Source organism: Leptosomus discolor, chromosome 6, assembly GCF_034619465.1.
Source record: "Leptosomus discolor isolate bLepDis1 chromosome 6, bLepDis1.hap2, whole genome shotgun sequence".
Taxonomy (NCBI): domain Eukaryota; kingdom Metazoa; phylum Chordata; class Aves; order Leptosomiformes; family Leptosomidae; genus Leptosomus; species Leptosomus discolor.
In genome coordinates this window covers 34,233,210-34,246,548 of record NC_141396.1, presented here as the reverse complement: position 1 = coordinate 34,246,548, position 13,339 = coordinate 34,233,210, and the positions used below count along the sequence as shown (strand labels likewise).

Here is a 13,339-nt window from a genome sequence, read left to right as displayed (position 1 = left end):
TTAAAAAGAGGCACCTTTGTAAATGTTGGCTGGGTCAGAACCACATTGCTCAGCATACTGAAGGCATAGACTATGTCAGCTACTTGGCATTTTTCCTGCTTGAATTTTTACTTTCATGACTTCACGCATGTTACTGAATTAAAAGGCAGGTTTGTTTTGTATTTGATGTTTCCCAAGAAAACAATTTTTTAAAAAAAATTGTCAATTAGTCTCTAAAGCAAGATTTGTAAAAGTACTCAGCACTGGCTTACTAATTCCACTGACTGTCTGGAGCTCTCACTGGCTTTCAGGGAGCACAGTTCAGCTATCAAAACTCAGGAATATTAAAATTGCTGTAGAAGACAGTCAGCATGTGACCTACATGGGAACATAACTTTAAAGGTCAGTGTACATCCACTACTGGCAACTGAGGATACCAAAGATCATGTTTGAAAAACAAGGGTGGTTTCTATGGTACAAGCTATGCTTAAAATATTTCAAGTAATATTGCATACAATTCTAACATACTCCACTTTTCATTCAGACTAATCACAACTCCTTTAAGATCTCTCTGGTTATAGCCATAGCAAGCTTCAAGATCAAAGGACATTTGAATATCAGTGATTTTTTGTCACAAAACCCATTGGCTCTCCAGTTGCTTCCTTCAGTAATCCCATCTTGGGCACTACACACTTCTGTAACAGACATCAAAAATTTCCCCTCAGACATCAGAAGACCAAGTTCCAGTTTGCTAGTTTTAAACATTCATAATTGTAAAATAATGAATCTACTCCTGAAGCTTTAGTTTTGATCTTCATAGCAGTAAAGGCTTGAGGAACATGTTTTGAAGAAAAAAATAAATAAGGACATGGAAATTAAAGAAAAATGAGATAGGACACATCGGTTTATCAAAGATACATGATGCCAGCTTAATTTCATAGTTTATTTAATAAGATAACTAATTTTCTAGACAAAAGAAGTGTGAGACCTAATCAATTCATGAGAGGGCAGGAATATCATACAGATGGTGTGATGATGACCTTGAAGACTATTCACTCTTGTATTTAATGGCAAATTGTGAGGTGACATTGTAGGGACATAATTTTTTTTTAAAACGTACTACACTGGGAGTACCTCAGCTGGAAAATATGGTAATATAGGAGAACCAGAATACCAGACCTATGACAAGACAGCCACATGATACAGGTATAATATGTGATTCTAGGACCCATCATGTAGGCTATTTCCAGGGGAGAAAAAGAAAGCACTATTGATATTTGTACAAGGCCTTGCTTTTATCTCAGCAACAATATTATTTCAGTTTGTTCAGAAAGAACTGATTTAAAGTGGAACAACTACAGAAAAAGGCTAACAGGACAGCTAGAATCTGGTATGTACACAAGAATGCATGTATCAAAAGCCTACTTTAAAACCAAAGATTAGAGAATGCTGGATTTTCTAGTTTAGCTAAATGAAGGCTGTCAATAAGATTGCCGTCTCTTTATACACTAGAAAAATAAATGGGATGGAACAAGAACTGATGATCAATACTGGCACAAACTGGCACAAGGACAAATGCATGTAAGCTTGTGGTGAATACACAGATTATTAGAAATTAGAAATTTTATAACCATTACAGAAACTAGGCACCAGGGCAGCTTTCTAACTGGAAAAGCAAAGTCAAAAAAGTTAACTTTTTAAGCTGGAGTTTGACAAGTTTCTGAAGAGGATTATATATTTTTCCTACGAGAAAATGGCACTAAAGCTGACATTTGAAGAGGTCCCTTCCAGTCCTATGTTCTTATTTCCTTCAAAGTAGTCTTTGCCATGGTGATACTTACAAAACAAAGCTAGAGAAAATCGACTCAGTGGTTTTTAAGCATTACAAATATCTGAAACCTCCAAGCTCTGAAAAGCATGCACTCCATTAGCTGGGGAATGAGTCTCTCTAGTGTGAACTGATATGCTTATGAAAATGTTTGGGTTTCACACATCTTTAAAATGCAGTTCTCAAGAAACCATTAAGCAAATTTGTTCAAACAATGATTGATTAACAATCTAAATATGCAACACCTAATGAGGATTACATATCAAAGTCAAGTCCCAGACTTCAGGTCTTTTGCCATCAGAAAAAAAGCTTTACTAGCTTTCAAATTGTATATTCTTCCTACCCACCCCCTTAAATTCAAACACAGAAGGAATTCTGTTCAACCTTTCAAAGAAAAAAAAAACCCAACCCACAATTGGATAAAACCAGACATAGTCCGAAAGCTTAATGTTTCAGAAAGTAAGGAGTACATGGAAAGAAGGCATTAATGGAAACTGTTTTGGAACTCTAAGTACAGAGGATGATATCTAGTGACTGCCGTAATACTGAATCTGCACTGCCATTAAACTTAATCTTCGATATTTTTATTGCAACCTGACCCGCTATGACATCTCTAAAGAAAATTACATTGTACACTACTATTTCAAGAAGTCAAACTTAGCTAGTCATCTGGGCCATAAAATAGCAGATTACTCCATCAGACTGGCTAAAGCAACTAGAAATAAAACTAGATTTACCAACCACATTATTTTTATTAGGAAATGTTTCAAAGCAGACATAATCCCAAAAGACTTTAGCCTCATTCTATCCAAAAATACACAGCAGAAAGCAGCAAAAACATGAAGTGCAGTATAAGGTACAATTTGTAAATGTGAGGAAAAAAAATACAAGATGTGCTGTAATATATCATCCTATCAAAGTAAAATAAATTAACTGAACATAGAAATAGAAAAGAATAAAAACTTCTACACAGTTTATGTATTAACAATTTAAACCTTCGTTATAAGATCTGACATGTGTTAATAGGAATTGCTCCATTGACTCCCTGCACATGAAGATTTAGCCTATACTTCTTTTGCTTTCTTTGAAATTGCAAGCTAATATAGGTGTACTAAATCACAGCTAGAGAGTAAAGCCTCCAGATTGGGCAAAAGGAAAAAACAGTATCTTCAACAACAATATTCCTGAAGAACTCTGGTATGTTAGCACTACATGCATTTTATTTTGGATCATAGCTGCAGAACAGCTAAAGCACTGCTTCTTCTGTAATCGTTCTAAATGTGAGGAACTGCTCATAATAGTAACAGAAAAAAAGCAATGAATTTACTTGGCAATCTTAACACTTCTCAGAAATTCCTTGTACTGTCATGTTTTCTAACAGGTATTCATGCATACATAATATATAGGTCTTTGTAGATCTGGAATGAAGGAGAAGTAAGGGATTTGATAGCTGGAAAGGCAAGTTTTAAATTTTAAATACCGCCAAAGTAGGTTAGATGTATGATGTGTGTTTTATCATCTAACCAAGCATTCATGTCTTTCAGTTGTAACCTTTTTTTTTTTTTTCCTAGTCAATATGATCACCTCAGGCAGTTTGGTTTAAAGGCTGTAGCCAATGTAAATATATATTTAAATTAGCCAGGCATTTGTTACTTTTTTTTTTAAGACTTAAATACTGTCTATATTTTACAAAGGTGGTTCTATTATGCTAGCTGCATCAAATGCAGAATATTAATCTGGGAAGCTCTACTAATTATGTGCCACATTTAAGTAACTTAAATTTTGTTAAATGGCATGGCCACAGATATTGTATGCATAATCTAACTGAGTTTTGAGTCATTTCCCTTCTCTTGTCTGATTTTATTCCGCACAGGAAATGAGAGGGTCATTTGGAAGTAACTGCAGTGAAAGATCAAAAAGGAAACCTGATTGAGAACACTGTATAATTGCCTGTGCTAGAGAAAAAAATAAAATGCAATGAGTTTACAATCCATTGCTATAAGAGTTCTCTGGAAAACACATACTGCGGTTTCTCTAAAAGGATATCCATTACAACACTAAGTACTGCTTTTATTTTTCATATCTGCATCTCTTTTAAAGAAGCAGGTCTTCTCATTAGGCTATTGGACTTCTATTCAGTAGGTAATACTTTTCGCACATGTGGAGCACAAATTTACTCACTGAGCTAAAGTAAGCCGTTCCAGTCAAAGCAAGTAATTTCACTGACTTGTCTCAAACTCTTCATTTGCAAAAGGAGATAATACTGTAATTAAGTTCTTGGAACACTTAGCTCTCGTTATTTCAGCAAATTTGGCCATTACAATTTAGAGTCCCCCATTACAAAAGAACAGACTTTTATTGCTGGAGCTAAAAGTAAACTTTGTAGACATTAGCAGCACTTACCTTAGAGTAAGGATCACATGAGCTGTGGGCTGTGGTATGTCCACATGGGCTTTTTTTTTCCTTTGGGTAAGACATTGGTCTACACAGCAGGACAGCAGCCAGCCTTTCAGCACAGATTTATCATCTACTTTCAGCGTGCAGATTTCCCACTTGATCTCCTGCCCCCTTCTGTTCCCTGAGCAGATGCAGTGCAGAGCACATAACTCCAAGGGTGCTCCTGCCATAGCCATCCACACCAAACCACACCAGCCCCACCAGGTCGTCAGGATCTGAGCTGTTCATCTAAGGGACTGTAAACGTAGAAGGTAACGCTCTCCTTTATGGATAAGCATTTCTAAATGTAACAAAGTTGTAGCAAAAGAACTTCAAGTCTATGCTGGGTTCACTTCTCATCACATTTTAACATATTAAGCAAGTGCAAATAATGCTATAAATTTGTATAAGTAGCTTCAGTGCCTTAAAATGTTACTTATTGAAGAACCATATATCACCCTATCAAAATAAACTCTACAGGAATATAAGTATTGATTTCCTTGGGCGTTGCAGTGTGGTTGCACAAATTAAAGACTCTCTGCCATGGAAGTCGGAATACAAAACAGATGGATTAAAGTGAAATGGCGCATAGGCAACAAATAACTGTGAAAGAGTTACGGCTAAAAATTGTCACAAAGATTTTTGTGACAGTTATAATTCTAGATCTCACTTGTTCCTTTGATGGTTCATCACCGAAGTAATTCACAGACACACATTCTGCCATTCCCCAGTGGAGCTGGTACCTTCAGCAGAGGTGGTGCTCACTCCCCAGCAGACAGACTCTGCAGAGCAGCCACTCTTCCATGGCTGAGGCAGTGTACACTGATCTCAGCCACCCAGAAACATGTTTTAAGAAAACACAAAGATACTTCTTTTAAGGTGGTCTAGAACTGATAAATTACCCAAATTTACACAAAAAATTACTTAATCAAAGCCTCATTAAAAATAATTTTACCAATTAGAAAGTGCTAACCAGCCATTGTTCTGATTAGCTAACATAAAAACCCAACCCTAACACAGTAACACTGAAGTCCTGCTCTACTTACGTAATGGCAGTTTTGTCACTGATTACATCATAGTTGGAATTTTAACCCACCTTACAAATGATGAGAATAATTTCCAAATATTTGCATCCATGTCACGAAAAGTCCTTCTTTAATATGGCTATTCAAAAGGAACATGGAAAGAAATTATCCCACATAATTTACAGAGCCAAATCACCAGCTTAAATTGTAAATAAAATTTGCCAGTGCATTAATTTTAACTTTGCTGTGTACTGATAAGCTAAAATATAAGTGCCCTCAAAAAAATTCCACTACTGTGCCTCTCTGAGCAACCAGTATATAAATTATAAACGTAAATCCTTTTCAATGTATTGTAACATATATCCTCAAAACTCACAGTCAGGCCAAAGGAAGGTTTATTTGATGGATTGAATCTATCCATTTTATTAAAGGCCACATCCTGCATCAACGTATTTTCCTATGTATTTTTTCACATATAAGTTAGCATATATGACAAAGTTTACAGTCAAGCCAATTCACTATTATTAACTGAACGCTTTCAAAATGCTGGATTTCAAGCTAGCTTGTTTCTTTACCATCAGTACAGTTAACTGTTGGTGGCTACAGTAGAAGCAAAACTCTGTACATACACATGCATACATAAATATTAGGACTGTGGTCAGACTAGCTACACAACATTTTCTGATGTTGATTGCTGATTTTAAAACACAGTCAGACTCATGCATTGCTAATTCAAATTACATGCATCAACTTATAACTACACACACAAAGGTATTCCTGATTTAACACAACTAACATCTTAACCAAGTAATGCATTTACACTTTTTTGAAATCCAAAATTAATTTTGAATATGAGGATCAAAACATCTAACTTGTATTCTTTAATCAGCCATTTTACATTAGTAATGCAGTAATGTTGACATGAAGCTGCTTTGAGCAATATAAAACATATGCCACAGTGCATTCATTAAATAACTCTGCATAATGAGTTCCATCTATATAAATGACTTACCTCATTACTTATCACAAGTTCTTCTCTAGGGCTCTGGAAGAGGTATTCATATAGTTTATAGTGTTTAAATAAGCTGGAAAACAAGAGAATATTGTACTATTATAGCAGTAAGTCTTTGGAAAGGTAAAAATAATAACAATTCTGTTAAACTAAGAGTTACTCTCCAGCATGGTAATACTCCAACAAATTTTAAAAAGGAAGCGTTTGTTTAACTTTATGTACAATATGCAGAATATTTAATTTACAGGATTTACTACCAGATGGCTGTAGAAAATATGGTATGATACTTAAAAATACATCCATGTTGTCCTTATGAAATTGAGCTCTGAAAAGACAAAGTTCTACTCTGAAAACAGTAGTTCCTGAAACACATCACCAGGACACTTATGCCTTTAATATCAGCAATACTGGACAAAGCCAAATCAGCTTTCAGATTCTGGGATGGGCTGCCAGTCCAGGGAGCAAGTTTGATCTTGGAACACCAAAATGATAAAGAATGGAAGCATTTATTTTCTCAAGCTCATGTTTCAAAATAAGTGTAGTATTTCCTCAAAGAAAAACTAAAAAACTAGATTGAGACTAGAGTTTTGTGTATTACAACAAAAGTAACTTTAAGTAGACTTTCTCAATGGCCTAAAATATTTATCTTCCTTAAAATGTACATGGCTTTCCTTTTCACATGTTTTAAATAATTTTCCTTCTTCCCTTTCCTAATGATCAATGATATAACATTTGTTTAATCAAAGGTTTGGTTTGTCACAGTCCATCTGTTACAATTACTTGTTCTCTTAAAATCATCATACAGAACTTCTGGCTTCAGTCATATCATTTTGACATATGATTTAAAACACAGCTCTGTGATTTCATAGCAAGTCCAGGTTGAAGAATGATTCCAAGAGTTTATTGCACTCCTGCCTGATGTATCCATGAAAGATACAGAGTATTTGCAGGGAACATCTGTAACCAGTTCCTATGCTTTCTGGTTAAGGACAGGACACAGGTTCTTTTCCTAAGAGAGCCATCAACTGTGACAGCAATGCCTCCTTGGTTGGCATTTGCAAGGCCACATCTGGCATACTGACGCCTGCTATGAGGAAGGCTTTGGACTAGATGACCTCCAGAATTCCCTTCCAACCCCAATTTTTTCCATGGGTCTATGGAAGTAACTACTACACCCAACATAGTCACTTACCCAGCTAAAGCTAAAGACGCTGCTACTAGCCACACAACCCAGCACAGGCTGCTCTTTGACACGCAGTGCTCCCTGAGGCTCTCAGAGAGCTGGCCCCCGCAGGTGCCACCCTGGCTGGCTGCCCCACGGTGCTGAGGATTTTCTCCCACGTGGCAACCTTGCATTCCAGCATGGCCAGCAGAAGGGCTCAACCAACCAGTTGCTTGCAAAGCGAGAGGCTGCTGTGGTGGGACATAGGTGTCTGACATACAATCCTGGCTCTGGCAGATAACAGGGAAGACAGCTGTGGGAGTCGACACTCAGTACTCACTATTCTAGCAGACTGTCCTTCCCTGAATCACCATCAGTAGTCACACACTGCTACAGGCACTGCCACAGTACCAGTGGTTCCATGAAATACTGCAGACCAGAGACGATTTGCCCTAATTTCAACAGTGCTGAAGTGCCAACTTATGTACAGCTGTAGTTCTTCCAGTCCATGAAAGCAGCTCAGAATGAGGAGGACAAAATGTTGGCATGGCCTGCCTCTCTTAAAAGACAACAGTACGTCTTCCAGCAGTTAGTCAAATGCATCTGTGAAACTTTCAAATACATTTTTATCCAAATGGGTGCAGACATTTTTGCATATATGTACAGATGCATTTCCTAATTTGGTGAGAAGTATTATGGCAGCTTCACTGAACATTTGGTTCTAAGTGCCATATAAAAGTTTTATTCTACAGATACATTTAATTCAGTCATTCAATTACCATTAGTTAAAAAAACAAATTTGCTTACCAACTCACCTAAGAAATTCGGCTACTGTAAAGTACAAGTTCCCTTCCCCTAAACCGAAAGCACATAGGCAATAAATTAAGTTGTTACAAAAAAATTTGCCATTTCATTTGCAGTACATTTTTATTGCAGTACTTCACCACAGAATTCCTGCCATGTTTCAGTGCAGATAGAGGAATTATGTTTAAGCAGACTTCAGGACTTAACCTGGAAATGACTCATACCAATTTATGAAAATACATGTGACCCCTCACATACACGACTATTATTTGGTAAAATTCTAACAGGGATTGTTTGAAAAAGACATTATTTTATGAACATCACAGACACACAAGAAATAAGTTATATATCTTTAAAACTGCACTGGCAAAACTTAACATTTCAAACTTTTTTCTTTTATTTATTCCAGTGCCTTGGAAAGGAGACAGATTTACAGCACCTGAAAATCAGTTCTTCACCTCTCAATGTGTTAGGATATTCTTTATGGACTATGTTACAGGTACAGATAATTTATAATATTCCCCAAAATACAAGCCATTACTTTCTACATGTCTGCTTTTCTATTTATCTATTTTTAAACAGAATTCTGTACAACCTGGCACCCTTAATCCCATATCACGGAAAGAATTCCTCCATTTAACACTGTTTAGATCAAATCACATAAATTATACATCAGTATTTATTTTGAAACAACAGTGTAGTTTTCTTTCTTCTATCAGGCATTATTTAAAATGCTTTTTTGTTTGTATCTGTTGTGAATAACTAAAAAGTTCCATGACAATGTTTTTAGCAATTACACAAAAATAACTTTACACATGCAAGTAAGATTGTTAATAGGCCCTCTTATGATGTCATATGAGAATCTGAAGGCGATTAACAATGACATATTTCCCTAGCTCCACTGCTTGCTGAAAGAAAATGTCAAGAGCTATGTTGATGTGTCTTTGCCCAAGGAGACAAGATAAAAAGATGATAACTGTCACCTTCCACCAAAACTGAAGGTGTCATTAGAGTTGCCTGCGTAGTTTGTGCCAATGTGGTTAAGCATTTGTCCCCGTTTCCATTATAAATCCCATGGGTTTATAGCTCAACTGTAAAAATGTGATCTGAACTAAAATATGTCATACTGTCTTGAGTAGAAAACAAAGCTATAGGCCTATCATTTAAAATTAAACAAAAAAAGCGAAGAACAGGAAAAAATGTTGAAGTAATACATTAATTTGAATTGCAATAAAACTCAGTCAACATATTTCTGAGTTCATAAAGTTCAAAATACACCCACATAAGTGTGCTGATTCAATTCTTATTTAGAAAAAATATTCAAATGACTGAAACAATGGATTTCATAAACTGGACACATACGACACATTTCAATGTATGTTTATATATCATGACCTTGCAGCAGTACATCCTTGTAATAAATTGAGCAGTTTAAACATGCAACCACCTATTTGGTGGCCAAAATACCATTCTGCTGCAAAAGTTTTGTAGCTTGACTGTATTCCCACCCAGTTAATACTTTGGTGGTAGTACAATGGAGCACCTAATCTCTTGGATGAAATTCTTGTGACTGTGAAGGAATTGCCTCATGGACAAGATCTCCCTCAATGGATAATTTACACAAGAGCTATAGACATGCTATTTGGAAAGAACATTTGTTTCAAATAAATATACACAAGGCACAGACAAAATGGGAGAAGTAAAAGAAGCTGAGACATCTTAAATGCCAAGTTTCCTTTTAGTTTAGGGCTAGTACTTGGCAGGACCTTGGTTTGCCTTGACTACAGAAATTTGAGATTTAAAGAGATGTTCTTGTTTCATATGGGAAGAACCTGAAGTTTTTATATTTTCCATGAAAAAGAAACGAAAGAAAAAAAATCAGAGTGCAGGGGAAAGAGACAAACATTATAGCCTAATTGTAACAAAGAAATCACCTCTGACTGGTTTAAATCCCAGTCTGAATCTGAGTACCCTAAACTGGAAGGCTATCAGCCATCCTAGTATTTTTGTCTGTTTTCAAGAGGAAATACTTTTTGGCATCCAGGAAAACACTCTAAAACCACCTCTTTGACATGTTAAACTTTTCCTAGCAAAAGAACAGTCAGAAAACTCCCAACAATTCCATGTACGGATTAGTCATGACCTCACTCACTTTTTAAGCCCATCTGCCACAAAATCTCTCCCTCTAACTACCATTCAGGTCAGAAAATGGGCTGAAGGGCTACAGATGTAGTACGGTGTGTGAGCATATGTTACAATACTACCTTTTCCATTTTCCACCTCCTTGCCCCTGACATTCATGGGTGATTCGACAGCTTGAGAACCATTCTGTCCATCATGTACTGGAAAAAGTGGTGTATGACTACAGCCACCATCTTAACTATGGCATTTCAGTGGAGAAAGGTCTGTATACGTTACTGTACAGTTAAGACTTCACATGGAGAGGTGTGATTGGCTGCTATCAGACCCTTAATTTTTTCCTCAGGTAAATAACTGAATTAGTGCTATTTGTATCTCTTCCTGTGTCTCTGTTTAAAAGCTGAGACCTGTCACAAAAATCTTTTCATGTAGATACCAAACTTTTGCTGCCTTTGAAATGCAAAATTTTTATGACTCCTATGTGACCATAGCCTTAATTCTATAAACTACATAACTTTAAACGGCATGAGAAGTCCACTACAGGTGTCAAGGCCAGACAATTACTTAAAGTTATAGGCAAGATCTAGGATTTTGTTCAGATGGAATCTAAAAGTAGAGTGCTTTAAAAGCAAACCAAGAATTTCTATACACCACTCTCCCCTTTTCCTTTTGTCACCCAAAACAAAACCCAGAGGGAAGCTTTTCAGCATAATCTTACATTTTGATAAACTTTCAGTTTAAATTTATTCCCTGGGCTGTGGCATCTGAGGCCAGATCTTTACTGCTACTTGCATATTCTCTCTTCTTTTTAACACTTTAAAGTTTGATGTGTGCAGTATGTTGGCAGAGTATGAACATATCCAGTTAAATAACTTTAGCTTATTTTATCAGCTGATTTCCTACCACGTTAAATTGTTCAAATAGGAAATAATGGATCCTGTAGAAACAAATACCTGATATTCAAGTAATCGATGACTGCTTTGGCTTGCTCAATGTTGAAGAAATTCAAGTCACCCCTTCTTTCTGAATCAGTTTCTCCTATTCCAGCCATTGCTCTTCCAAGTTCTTTTAAATTGTCTCCTAAGGTCATACGTTTGTCTACAAAGTAATCCCAAAGAACAAAAACATGACAGAGTGGGGTGGGGTTTTTTGGCCCATTTTAATTATAAGTTCTTAAGCTTCAAGAAGTCTTATGAGCCATGTAGAAACTTTAAAAAGCAACATCAAACATTTTTGTTTGTTATCGTTATTCTTATCAACAAAATGTGCATTGAGTTTCTGTCACAAAATCACCGATCCACCTTCATAATGTAAGGACCACTATAACGCATGTTTAAGATACTACAGCTTGGGCTCTTACTTATGCAGAGATAACCATAGGCAGAATAGTACGTAAATTTGAGACGCATAGCATGTTTATCTTTACAATAAATTTACTACCATTTATGTATTGTAAAAGATTGTTCTTCTGACCATGCCTCTTGCAACATAAACCATTAATATCAGAACATATATTATTTTTAATATTTTTTAAAATAACCTTCTGAGTAACCAATTTTTTAAGTGCTTACATTCATAATTGATTGAATATGCATAATACTTTGCATGTACCGTCAAACTTGGAGACATTTTTGCACCACCCCAAAACATAAAATTGCTTGACATTTTTATTCTGAAAATCAAAACCAAATGCCAAAACAGCTTCGGATTGAAATTTAAATTACCTTTAACTGTCTTGACAAAGAGGAACATCCAAAATATATCAGTATTTGCTGAACCTTTAAAAAGAAATGATTCATCTTTCTCATTGGTGCACAGTGTGTGCCATCACTAGAACCATGGTGGAGTTTAAAAATAAGTTTTGAACACAATTTACTTGCTCATTTTAAGTCTAAAAATTCTAGAGTAGAAAAGGGGAAATACCCACCAGTGGTGAAACAGATTTCTTTCCTTATTGTTTTAATCCTCTACTGATCTGCTCCTTGGTTCTTTGTACAGAAAACAAATTTAAAAACTTACAAGTTTGTGGTCTTTACAGTTTTGCCCTTCAGTGTATAGCAATCAAAAACCTGAAAATTTCACCTCAATTTTCAGTAAGAGGCAGCACAACCTAAATAACCATAATGGAAGAAACGAGAAAGAAATGCAGAGAATGTGGAGGAAATAGAAGCCATGGGAAATGAGAAAGAGTAATAGTACCAGAAACATCACAGTTAGTAGGGAAGTGAAGCCACTTAACAAGATCATGAGAAGTCACAACATGCAGGTCCAGGTCCGTTGCCAGCTAGTCCAACTTTTCTCTTTCCTCTGCACACCTGACTTTCAGCCCCAACTATCTCTCTCAGAAAGACTCTCACAGTACCTCCGTGAGATAAGGAGCGCTTTACCCTCAATGTACGGAAGATGAATCAAATTACGCAAGTAATTCATTCTGGCTCCCAATCAACCAAAGCCTCCAGTTTCCAAACCTCAGTTTTCCTCTCTCATTTACCAGCCTTAAATGAGCTTCTACTACCCTCCTTCTCTAAATCCGTTCCTCCTGCTCCATGCTGTTCTTGCTATTATGGTTAAATCAGCTTAATTCTCCAGGCCACTTGGGTCCAGAGTAGGAAAGGGAAAGCAAACGGTCATTAATACGGAAGACACTAGCATCTTGCTCTTAGTTGAAATGTTTGGTCTTGGAACTTGCACCAGCTGAGAACAGTAACTACAAGGAAATTCATCTCAGCCCTGGGCTACAGCATACTTTCTAAGAAGGATTATTTGGGGAACTTAGCTGTGAAGAAAATATAAGTATTTTGTAAGCATTTACAAACTGCATTTTCTTTCCCTAAAAGCCATGTATCTTAGCCAAATCTGAATGGATTTTCACAGGACAGCAAAAAGCAAATTCACAACACTTGCTTGCTAAACCTTACATCTTTACTTCACAGCACAGAGGAATTGGAGCTGTT

General features: G+C 36.3%; 1 protein-coding gene across 1 annotated transcript in view; it reads right to left on the bottom strand.

The window, feature by feature from the left end:
- Positions 1-13,339, bottom strand: part of CABCOCO1 (ciliary associated calcium binding coiled-coil 1) — a 52,482-nt gene that overhangs the window by 27,517 nt on the left and 11,626 nt on the right. The window contains exons 4-5 of the mRNA XM_086467306.1: positions 11,339-11,483; positions 6,281-6,353 (exon numbers count right to left, since the gene is read on the bottom strand). Of these exons, the coding sequence (XP_086323432.1) occupies positions 6,281-6,353; positions 11,339-11,483 (218 nt within the window). The remainder of the gene's footprint in view (positions 1-6,280; positions 6,354-11,338; positions 11,484-13,339) is intronic.